Here is a 12,620-nt window from a genome sequence, read left to right as displayed (position 1 = left end):
CCTGGAGCCTCTGCTGTCACATACTCCCTGAGAGTGGTTACGTGACTTCAAGCCAGATCTGCTGATGTTGTTGCAGCGTGTCACTTGCTTTTCTTATTAATCCAATGCAACATGTTTCCCTGATGTAGCTTGAAGGACTTGTGACTGACATTAAGTGTCTCGCTGCACATAGAGATTTGGCGCCATCCTCTGGTCAGCACTTGTACAGTTACTGTAAAACTGTTTCCAAACTTTTTGGTTTGTGATCCCTTCACTGGAGCTAAATGTGCTCACCTCAATCTCATTTAAACATGAGCAGGATTTAATGTACACATGGAGTTGTTGGTAAATTAGTCTTTTTATTGCTGTGGATACTTAGGGAAAATTCTGTTTCATTTACATTCAAACCACGTCCCAGGAAACAAACAACTATCTATCTATCTATCTATCTATCTATCTATCTATCTATCTGTGCATAATACTACGCAGTTATAGTAGCAACAGTAACAATCATGGACATCTCACTGACATGAAACATTGTCTGACAGTAAAAGAGCCGGGTTAGAAGCGGGATCATGTATTATTTAATGCTGCTATGGTTGCAGGTACTAGGTTTTTGCAGAAGCGGGCCCTGTTGCACCTAATTGACCTGTATCTTTGTCCTGATTATGTTGAAGTGGCAGTTTAGTGCATGCAGGTGAAATGTGCCCACTGCAATCTTTTTTCTTTTTATTACTCAACTTAGTATTGGATTGAAATGGATCTATTGGCAGAATTGAAATGTAACTTTCAAATTTATGTTTTCATTTGCGTATGATCACCTGAAACTAAGAAGTGCTGTTTTTCCATTGCATTAGAATTAGTTTTTCATATCTACATGGTCTTTAATTGAATTTTGCCATCTTTTGTCAGTAACCCAGAATGGACAAACCAGGGCCTTTCACATTTTTAGGCCACCAGACTTTCTCCTTCAAGCTTGGGAAAGTAAGGGTGATGTGAGGCTTTTCAGTTGGTTGCAATACACAACCTCACCACTTGATGCCCCTAAAGCCTAAGCAGTGGTCCTTCATAGTTAATGATGCTGAACTTTTTCTATCACACACTGCAGGGGGCAATTTGGGGTTCAATATCTTGCCCGAGGACACTTCACAATACAAACTGGAGGAGCCAGGGATTGAACCATGGACATTCTGGTTAGCGGACGACCTCCTGATCCACAGCCACCCCCTGTAATGTACTCATACACTACCTCCTATCTACATGCACCCACCAGTCTGCATCCACTTTGTGGGACCACCCTGGTCGTGGTGGTGACATGTTTATTCATCTCATTGTCTTCTCATATCATCGCATCTCAGTGCTGCTGTCCTTCTCTCCTCTGCTCCCTCCATCACGCTGTCTTTCCACTGACCCTGCCACCTCCACACTTCTGTCTGTGTCCTCATACACTCTCGTCTAATCCCTCCCGTCTGTCTTCACTCTGTCCTCTGGCTGTCCGAAGTCCTGCTAGTTGAGAAAGTGGTTCAGATGACTCCTCTCACTCCAGGTCTCCTCTGTCCTCTTCTGTCTCTGCAGCTAAATCAACATGTCACCAATTAAAGTGAGAGGAGAGAGAACAAGCTTCACTGTCACTTCTCCTAAATCAATTCCCTGCAGTTCCTTTTTTTTTTTTCTTTCAGTTTCTTTCTGACACTGGCTTGACATTGTCTCCCCCTAAACTTAAAGCAGTGACATCAACAAATACAGTACATTCCAGTATAATGATAAATGATCGGCCTCTTTTACTGAGGCGTTATGTCTCTTAAAAATGCTGCTTTTCTATGTTGTCATCCTCCTTAAAACTCAACTGACATATCCTCCACTATTTTCAAGAGCATCGACTCTTTCCCAAAACACAGTTTTTAAATGGAATTATATAGTTTATAATAAAGATATATATATTAAGACTTTTTATAATCCGTAGTTGTCATTATAATTATAAGAATATTCTTTGCTGAGGGGCCTAATCGATCGGTCAGGAGTAGGAACTGAACTGTGCGGGAATACAAGAATAGAATAGAATAGAATAACAGTCATGAAACACACAGCAGAACAAGGTGAATCAGATAATGGCTTTATATTCCTGATACAATGATGCATTACACATGTACCCCAAGTCTTGATTAAAAGTAAAAACTCCAAAGAAACAGCAAACCACGAAAAGAAAAGCTAAATATAGCATAATAATCAGAGACCTACCGTCACAACACATGTCCTACTTTAATTTGGTTGTTATTTTAAATGTGTATTGTAAAACACTGTAGTTTGGTTATGTGGGGTCATTTCAAATCCCTGAAAATGTCAAATGTGACATTTTTCTTTCTGTTAAATCTCTTTTACATCATATCATGTACACAGCATTTAATTATTGCACAAAACTCTGTGGAAGTCTCACCAGATAATGAACTTAAAGTACCTGTGTTACATTTTCAGTAATTCCAGCATCAGAGGGAGCAAATATCACAGAACTCAAGTCTCCTAATCACAGAGAACGAGTGGATTACAGCAGGTTTAGATCTCCAAGAGTTTCAGGCTCAAACTCCTGCAGCTGCATTGATTTTCAATCACGAACAGACACTTTGTTCTTAGAGCAGCGAATCTAAAACTGCAAATAATCACAGTTCCATAAATATACATTATTACCATTCTGTTTGCTTGCTAACACTTTCTTTAATACTCCCTGAGAATTTAAAACACTGGTTAAAGGAAACGTTTTCAGCACTTACGCAGCATAATGTTGTTTTTCAAGGCTTGAAGTTTCTTATTGTTGATTGTAATGGCTTGACAAAGATGTACATAGATATATACGATTATTTATACCTCTGCCCTTCAGTCATCGTCAGTGATTGATAACTTATGTGTGTATTAACAGGGAATACAACTTCAAATAGATAGAACAATTCCAAATGGAGACATGCCTCAACTCGTGCAGGAATTTAGATCCGTTATCATCTCCGCCAAGGTTTTGGTTTCATCTTCATTCGTCCGTCTCTTACACAAACTGTACTGGACGGAGTGCTGTACGTTGGGAGTGTTCCCTTGATTTCTCCGAGAATAATTCATGGAGCTTGACGAAAAAAAACACCTGGCATGTTAAGGGGACTAATAGTGGGTGCTGTTAAAAATCTGGATCTGGTGAATTAAAGGGGGACTGTTGGGCCTTGGCGGAGGTATGTGCCATCTGAGTGACCTTCTCAATTTTAAATGCGATGGAAAAATGAAAACAGCACCTGCAATACAATACTCCACTAATCCCTGAATTTGAACAGAATAATAAAATGCTAAAAACAGACTCAGTGAATACAACTGCTCTTTTTTCATATTTTAAAATACATTTCTCAGTCCCTGTTGTGAGTTTCAGTGAGGTTATATGTTGAGTTTACTAAATATATACCTTTCTCTCATAAAACTCTAATTTAACTGGGAATACATTCAAACATAAAGAAGATATAGTACTTTTTAGAGAATTTACATCCTCCCCAATGCATACAACCTTTTGTCAATACTCATACTCACTGTTTTAATAGGATACAAGAACAGTGTTTGCTAACTACTGGTTTCACAAACCAAATTTATAATCTATTTTATCAATTGGTTCTTTGCATGATACTTTCTTTCATTGTTCCAGAGTCAGAGGGTATCACAGTGGGGACAAAGTGCAGGCGTACATTTTGGCTACAGCTTTCCCTTTGGATCACGTGCTGGTGTAGATTACTGCTGTATAATCAAGCCCTAGATTAGGTATCAGCACTGGCTGGGTGCAGGTACAGGCAGTGTTGCCTGAGTCTCTGTCACCTTATCCCCCCTCTACGCCATCCTTGTCCCCGCCTGACTCAACATGCGTGGTCTTTTGTCCCGGATCGCGCTACAACACTCGATCCCACTCATGCGTCCGTCGTCAAGGCCTCGGACGAAGTGTCAAGTGTTTAGAAAAGGAGCCTGTTGACACGGAGAACCTCCACTTTGGGAGTTGTTCTCCAGGCGCTTGTTCCGTGCACGTGACCTTGGACTTCCACAGCTTAATGTTAGACACAGTGAGGTGTTAAAATGCAAAGTATATTGCATTCATATCCAAGGGGGCGGTGTGTTTAATGAGCTGACTGCGCTGGATTTAGTTCCCTCTACAATATAGTTAGAAGGAGGACCTTCAGCATTTTGATCAAACTTTAGCTTCAAATATTAGTGCATCAATACTGAATTAATCCTGATCATCTTAACCACTGATCTCACATATTTGCATTACAATAGGAGTCGTGTTTCTGCACCTACTTCCACCAAGCACTTAATACCCATATAATTAAGATGTTTTCTATACCAACGCTAACATATTTTGGAAATATGCTCAATCTTTTTCTTGCATGATGCTGCTGGTTAGCTTAGCATTAACACTGGAAACAGGGGGGTTTCTCTTGGGGTTTATTTGCCGTAGTTCTTGAGTCTGGTAGAGATGTGTCGTGTGAATTAAAATCCCTTTAGACATGCACTGGGTTCCGGAGGGGGTTTATGTAAGGATGCAAACATCAGATGCTTCAGACATTTTCCCAAACTTTTCCTTCCCAAAGGAATTCATGTCCGGCCTCCTGCATGTTCTTGCCTGTTGTTGGTGTTAGGGAATGTGTCTGACCCAGATAATCCCCTGCAGCGCTCCTCACATGTGAAAGGCAAGATCCAGAAAATATCAAGACCCAATTTTTTTGGGAAAGTTTCCAGAGTTGTCTAAAAAGTACTTTAGTGAGCTTGAGTCTTTGCGCTATGCTAAGCTAACCAGCTCCTGGCACCAGTTACTGAGTGTGAACTTGATCTGCTCATCAATCTTTCAGAAAGAAAGCAAATAGGTGTATTTCCTAAAATGTCCAACTACTCCTCTAAAACATTACATTCAAATAGATTCACACTGACTGGCTACATCTTAAGAAGTTGTACCGCGTGTGGCTGAGGTAAAATCATGCATATGCTGCTGCTCACCAGCCCTGATGTCTGTGCACCTTTGCTATATCTGCTCCACTCTTTCATCCCCTATGTTACACACATCCCGTCTCTCCTTCATTATTTTCTTCAGGTAGTCCACTATGTCCTCACCACTGGCCCAGGGAACCACGTTTGCCTTGAACTTGGCGGCCTGCGACTGCTGCATCCCCAGCAGCAGCCTGTGCATGGGGAAGTCCCTCCTGGGGAAGGCTGTGTCCCTGGGTCCCAGAGCAATAGAGGGACAGACGTCATTGGCCCCGTCACCGATATAGAACACCCTCTGGTAGGGTGCACCACCACGCTCCTTTTGCCGGTACGCTAGATACTCCTGCACGATCACCTGCTTGCACATGTTGTCAGGACAACGGGAGCAGGAGTGGGAGTGGAAAGGGAGCAGCACGAGCTGGCCGGTTGCGTCGAAACTGGCCGGGTTTGTGAAGATCTTGCGGAAAAGGGGACGCACGCCGGCATGCTCCAACCACGTCTCGATGAAGTACATGTTGGCGTCGGAGACCACCAGTAACTCAAAGTCCTGCTGGTTGCTCTGCAGATACTGAAAGAGATTGAGGAGGCCGGGTGCCGGTGGGATCTTCTCCAGCATCGAACGAATGCCGTCCTCTGACACACCCTGCTCTGCCATGTAGGCCAGGACCTTCTGCATGTGCTCGTTGTAGTGCCCCTCCCTGAAGCAGTTCTTCAGCCAGTCGGGGAGCCGCTGGCCCGGCAGCGCGCACACCACAGCATCATCACTGCTCACGTTGATGATGGTCTCGTCAAAGTCGAACAACACCAAAAACCGCTGTTCCTGTGGCGCGGCATGGGTCAGATCGGACAGAGTGGTCATCTTTGGTCCGTGCGGAGTGGTCCCTCTCTGAGAAAAGGAAAATTGTACGAGGTCAGGAAGTTTTAAACAGCACAGTAGTGTTTTATTGGTGATACTTACTCTAAAAATAGAACGTTAATGGCTGGATGCCGCTGAGCACGTAACCATGCATGCATCTAAACACATAAATACTCTTAATTATGGCAGAGGATACATGGGAAACAATTATTTACAAGAGGAAAGGAAGGAAGCAAAGTTTAAACTAGGTCTGCGAAGCATCTAGGTCTGGCCCGAGCACTTGCAAACTTGGGACCTCATGCGGTCGCGGGGGGAGGACGGCCGCGGGGGAGGACGGCCGCAGGGGAGGACGGCCGCTTAGACATATTTCACCTTTGCAACAGGCTAAGACTTCAAAGGAATTTATGGCCACTGTTACTGTGACATTAAAGAAAAATGACAACAAGGAATTATTTGCTTAGTGAATCCTTTCAAGGGATCTCTTATATAAAGCCTGGGTGGAGTTAAATCAAAACTCAGAAAAAGTCAGAAACAAGTGTTATTCTTTCAGCTTAACATATTCAGAGTAATCACCCGAACAACTAAACTCAACAGAGCAGTAAATCCAGGACAAGACCATAATGGCACACGAGATGAATGACCTACAGCTGATTAGACAAAAGCAACGTGTAAACAGGATGTCTGTGAAGATTCCCTTTCCCTTGAGGTGTAAGTGAACTGAGTGTGGGCTTGAAGTGCACAGGTATATGGTATTTGTAGAAAATTCCCTTGAGTATTTCCAGAGACTCCAGCAACATAAGGAATCACAAAGTTGTTTCCGTTTGTTGTCGTCCAGTTGCCTACGCACACTCGCACGACTTCTCAAGTGTAAACAGGATGTCTGGAACACTTAGCGAAAAGAAAACAACCCTAAAACCTTAAAGTCCCACAAACATCTTGGAAGAAAGTCTGAATCACAGAGTAAGAATCTGATAAGCAGCTCACAGTCGTGCACTTCCTTTCTTCTCCCCACAGACACTTGCTCATTCCTGGATAGAGGCAAAAAATAGAAATCCCCAACTTATTTATTTATATATAACTCTGACAGATCTCAGACCTGTGCCAGTTCCATATTTACATAGCCGATATATTTGTAGCTCAAGGCCCTCACTGGTGCGGCGGACATGCTGTAACTCAAGTGAGGGAGAGTTATGTCACAGCATACTTTTACCATAAGTGGAACAAATACGAGAAGGAAGGACAAACCAGCTGTGGCCCGGGTGTTGAAAGCAAACGAACCCTCTACTCTGCTGGACGACTTCAGTCTCTACTTAAAACGTCTTCTAAATTATATATTTTTTTACTTCTACTACAAAGCCAAAATGCCTCAAGGACAAATTTGGTCAAAGGGGAGTTATGGCCAGAATATTTTTTTAAGTAAAATGAGAGAAACCATCTTTGCGAAAAATTTACTGCACGTGAACTTTTGGGATTTGACCCATTTCAGTGTTTATGACCTATAACGCCACCAGCCAGCAGGTGGTGACCGAGACGCTTTGGCTTCACTTTTGTGGGAGCTGTCATGTTGTCCATCTTTACGTCTCTGATTGTAGCACGTAAATATGTCTGTAACTAAATATAATCATACAACTAGCCTAGCTTAACAGGTCTAGCTTTAAATCACACATGTAAATGCAAATTATAAACGAAATAAAAACATTATTTTTGAGAAACCAGCTCATTAGAAGAAAGCAAATGAAGCATAAACAACATTCTGCCTCTTTATTCATAGTAATTCAAGGGTCCCAGTACTTCTTGCACCACCAGAACCAGGGGGGACTGAAAACCCCCAGATATCCTCTATTACACAGAGAGTGTCACAGGCCCAAATAAACGTAATCTCACCAGAACTGAGTTGACAGCTGCGCTCCATGCTGTGACAGGGTTGAGATTACAGAGCCAGATCAGCCCTGATTGAGAAGCATCTTGCACAACATGCCAACGCAAACCGTCTCATGCAATAACCCCATGAATCATTGCAGCAGAGGTCACATGTGTTCAGGCCTCAGCGGCATCAGAAGAACCCGTTGACATTGACCACAAAAAAAAAAACATTTTTGACAAATGACAAATCAACCATTTTAAGTGAAGGGTTTCATCAAAATCAAACATATTTAGTTGCTTGTAAATTGAATGTAATGTATTTTAGTGTAATATTCTGGGTTTGCAGAGGGGGGGAGGCTGTGTGTTTGCATTGCTTGCATACCATTTTATTCAGTCAGCTGGTTGTCAGTGTCATAACATGCAAGCAGCTGGTCTGGTAAACATCCTGTAACCTGCAGTCAGGGAGATCGCACACACGCTCCCTCCCTCCCCCCCCCCCCCCCCTCTCTCCCTCATCCCACTGCAGCTGCATTATTAATAGCCACATATTTACACACTGTAAGCAGCTCTAATTTTAACCCTGCACAGCTATTCCTGTTTTCGAGAGGTGACCATTGCAAGTCATTACAGCGCCAGGAGGCATTAGTCTGACCGGGTTGCATGTAAGCTGCAGCAGGGAAAAGATGAAGACAACACAAGCACAGAGAGACACAGGGGAGGACAGCCAGAGAGACAGAGAACCAGGCCTACCGGGGCTGGACACACAGGCGGGGATGGGAGGCTCGGTGCCCGGCTCCGGCAGCAGTGGACCAGTCTGTCACCATGCAGATTTTTTAAAGGAGACTCCCTCAGCAGCACACAGGGTTTTCCCATTTAAAGCCACCACGTCAGGTCAGCCGCTGCACAGGGCAAGCACATCCGCTTCCGGTTTTCAAAGTAAAAGCACCACAGATGAAAAAATAAAATACAAAAATCCTTGAATTGACTATTTGGAGGAATTGATTGGAAGAGAAGTGCAAAAGGAGAAATCGAGTGTGTTTTCAGTACATCTTACTGGTTCATAATGCAAGTGCAATGCAAGGTGAGAGGCAACTTGAAATTCTATGAGAAAAGAGAAATAAAGTTACTTTTGTAAATACTGGACACATATGGGTTAAATACTGAGATACAATACTGACATTAAGGGGGAATGGTGAACACTTGACTTATGACATTATAATAATAACAATAATACATTTTATTTATACCGCACCTTTCATACATAAAAAAGGGCTTTACAGTAAAATCAAAGACATGAAATAAAAAAGATCAAGGAGCAATACAAGAAAGATGTAGGATAAAAGCATAAAACTAGTAACATGTATAAGAATAAGTAAAAGAAATAAAGGCAATTGTGTTAAAAAAAAGGATCAAATGAATTAAAAGCAAGATCATAGAAATAAGTTTTGAGTTGTTTCTTAAAACTATATCAACACAAGTTGTCTAAACCTTCAAGTTAAAATGAAGATTTGAAGGCAAAACAATAGGAAACAGTTAAAAGTAACTTGAAGATCACACAACAACAACAGAGCACAGCAAAAAATGAACTTGAAGGTGAGTTATTCTTCAATTGAAACATATTGAAATTAGGAAAACACACTTTTAAAAAATATATGAATGAAATGTTTTAAGTTGTCTTGATGTCGTGCACTTTTGGACCCAGGCGTTTCCACCTTGTGTAACATGTATCTCAGCACCAGTCACATAACTGTACCATAATGTAATCATCCTTTGGTCAACAATATTAACAGACCCACCATTAACTGACAGGACTGACAATCAAACAGCTGCTGCTCTGAGACACGTGTTCGAAGCTCCAACACGACTCGTCACTGTTTTGTCCCTTTGCCTCAGCCTGTAAATGTCAGTCCAAAAATACATGAGGGCATTTTTGGTCCTGGGTCAGCAGCAGCTTCAAGAGCAGGACTGACCACCTCTTCACGCAGACAGCTGAGGGTTAAACAAAGTTTAATGTTCTCAAGATTGTGTAAAATAGCTGCTGTGCAAAGGGCTGGAGAAACTCTTGTTGAGATAAACAGCCAGAATCACGTTCTCTGCTGACTGGGGAAGGGGAAGGGCCTGATAACCACAATCTTATCACTGCACCCGGGCCATCGCAGCCGCTCCACCCTTTGTAATCATGGTGTGGTCCATGTGTGTTCAGTGCACCACGTCAGTAGGGACTTTGGTTTCCCTCATCGTTGATAATACCTGAATATTCTTAGTAAGTTTGCACAGAAACATAAAACATAAAATCTTAAAGTTATTTCTAGGTTTTTGGATCAAATTGAGAAAGCTTCTTTATCTGTGTCTTCGTTTTAGGGGCAGGCCGATATCAGGTTTATCAAGGGTGGAGACCACGTGCATGTTCAAGGGTCATAGAAATATTTTTATGGCATTTGCACCTCAGACTTTTACATTTATCATGATGGGGGGGAAGCTTATTCTGCATCAAGTGCAAATATCTAAACCGCTTCACATCAGGGGTTCAGATAAAAGCTAATGTAAATCTCTGTGTTTTAAATTCATGCTTTAAAATTTAAGGAAAACTAAGCAGCATGTATCCAAGTGTTTTTCCTGCAGCATCATTTCAATTTGATAAAAGTAAATTACCAATTTGGGCTTAAGGCAAAAAGGAAACTCTGCTCTTTTACACATGTACGATGCCTTTGGAAAATATTCAGACCTCTTAATTGTTTCTTTTACATTCTCTTATGTTATGTTAATTAGTAATTTCAGAATTACATTTCACTATTTTCACAAAAGGGAAAACTATTTTATAGTTTATATTTACAGTATATTTTAGGCCTCTTTCAGACATGCAATGAACTCCTGAAATTATCCAATGTGAGAACGCAAATGTACGAGTCAGTTGAAAATGAGTTTATCCCGTCTGACCCCGATTGAAATGTCTGGAAAATGTATGTGAGAATGGAGCAGGAAAATGTTTGGAAAGTTCCCAGTGAACTAGCCACCCCTCAGCTGAACGCTCTAGGGATTTTGCTGCGTCTCACCCGGACAATCTCCTGCTGCGTTCTTCATCAGTGAAAGGCAAACTCAGGGAAAATGTCTAGACCCAATTGTCTGGATGTTTTCCAGAGTTCATGTCTGTAAAAACAGATTTATTGACACAAGTATTCACTCGCGTTGGTCTGACACTGAACCTTCTGCACTTTGAGCACAATGGACATGATTTGGAAAAGCTCAAATCTGTCTTAACAACAACAACATATATCAGAGCAAACCTGTGTTTCCTTTGTTGAAACTTGTATAATTAACCAGCCTGCACAACCACTTTCTCTAGCGAACATTTTGTTATGACTCATTTATTACAAAATCAAGAACACGTCTAAACGGTTTCATAACTGTGAAGATGCTCAGTTATCCAGGAGTGGCACATTAATACAAATAACCTCTGTGGGTAGTTACCTGTTAGGAGTTGTCAAATATGCAGATCGTCGTCTCAGCCTCAACCAGGGCGGTTTCCCTGTGACTTTTGACCTCTGAGATCTAGTTCAGTTCATCTTAGGGTCAAAGTGACAACTGGTCAGAATCTGAAGAAATTCTCTAAAAGCAGACTTGAGATAAAGATGATCAAGGACCTATGATCCCCCACATTGAACCTGTGAATCTGTGTCTAAGTGCAAACATAATGTACAAAGATATGTTGTTCACAAGGTACAGGCATGAAGAGGGGATCTGACTCTCTTGGTGTTTCTTTATTTGGTCACTTAATATTTATTGTTCCTTAGTTTATCTTCATCTCTTTTTGCTATAAATACAAATTCAAATTTGTATTTATATTTGATTTTGGCTATGAGTTTGTATATATATGTATAAAAAAAAAAATATAGCCTTATGTTTATTATTTATATTGTCTGTTTTATTACACATATTTTGTGTACATTATATACAATATAGAGCACAGGTTAACAACATATTTATAGATATATAGGAAGCTAGTTAAGTATAAGATACTTATTAATTTATGACTTTGATTGATGGATTGAGATTGAATTAGTTTGTACTTCTTCTCACTCCTTTTCGAATATGTAGATTCAAAGTGTTTCATTTTCTTTTATCCTCATCACTGTTTGTAAATCATACTTTTTTAATTTAATGTTTTTTACTCGTTTGTACAATTTCTCTTTTTTATTTACATGTTAGTAATAATTAAAAATAAATGAATGAATGAATGAAAAACTGAACATTAGAGCCAAATTTGAAAGGAGGCAAAACATATCATAAAATGTGAAGAATATGAAGGAATCTCAACCCTTTCTTAAATCACTGTACACACGAGGACCCCTGCTGGTTGACATGCATATTTATGAACGATGCTCAACTTCATAAAAGTTATTTCTGGCTGCAGGTTTCTGTTCTTGGTGGAAAACTGACATTAAATGACAGGCAAACTTTAACTGAGCTCCGTTCACTCTCACTCTCTTTGTTTTCTTCACTCTGAATTCCCATTATGTTCATTTAGGATCATGATACCAGAAGCTATAAGCTCCAGTGGACTGAATTCACCGGGATCTAGTTATTGAATAAAGTTTATATCCTGCTCATCAATTTGGAAAAAAAACTTCACATTTTCATAACCTATAGGATAATAAGTCAGTAAATCATCACGTACTTAAAGACCCAATCATCAAGGACAAGTTCAGATGAAGATAAGTGACAAACGCAGACAGGTTAGTGTCACATGAGAACAGACCAGTCAACACAAACATAATTGGTGTATACAAATTAAAAAAGGCAGCATTATTCTATAAAACACAAGAAATTTTAAATCTAGTAAAAGCTAAACATATTCCTGATTTCACAAGGGGTGTCAGGCTATTTAGGACTTTTATCTCTATCATTATTACAACTATTACCATTATTATTT

The 12,620-nt window shown here is 40.7% G+C and overlaps 1 protein-coding gene across 4 annotated transcripts; it reads right to left on the bottom strand.

Moving 5' to 3' along the window:
* Window positions 1–3,345: 3,345 nt before the first annotated feature.
* LOC117752949 (probable phosphatase phospho1) lies at window positions 3,346–8,735 on the bottom strand. 4 transcript variants are annotated; one of them, XM_034570685.1, is made up of 2 exons: window positions 8,393–8,735; window positions 3,346–5,857 (listed from the first exon to the last, which is right to left on the bottom strand). In XM_034570685.1, the coding sequence occupies exons 1-2, from the start codon at window positions 8,561–8,563 to the stop codon at window positions 5,009–5,011; spliced, it is 1,020 nt and encodes a 339-aa protein (XP_034426576.1). In that variant the 5' UTR covers window positions 8,564–8,735; the 3' UTR covers window positions 3,346–5,008. The 4 variants fall into 4 exon arrangements, with proteins under 4 accessions (XP_034426576.1, XP_034426577.1, XP_034426578.1 ...); XM_034570686.1 differs by having other exon boundaries at window positions 8,441–8,735; XM_034570687.1 differs by lacking the exon at window positions 8,393–8,735 and adding an exon at window positions 6,812–6,868.
* Between the last annotated feature and the right edge of the window lie 3,885 nt (window positions 8,736–12,620).

This window comes from Hippoglossus hippoglossus, chromosome 19 (genome assembly GCF_009819705.1).
Source record: "Hippoglossus hippoglossus isolate fHipHip1 chromosome 19, fHipHip1.pri, whole genome shotgun sequence".
Taxonomy (NCBI): Eukaryota; Metazoa; Chordata; class Actinopteri; order Pleuronectiformes; family Pleuronectidae; genus Hippoglossus; species Hippoglossus hippoglossus.
This window is presented reverse-complemented; position numbering and strand designations above follow the sequence as displayed.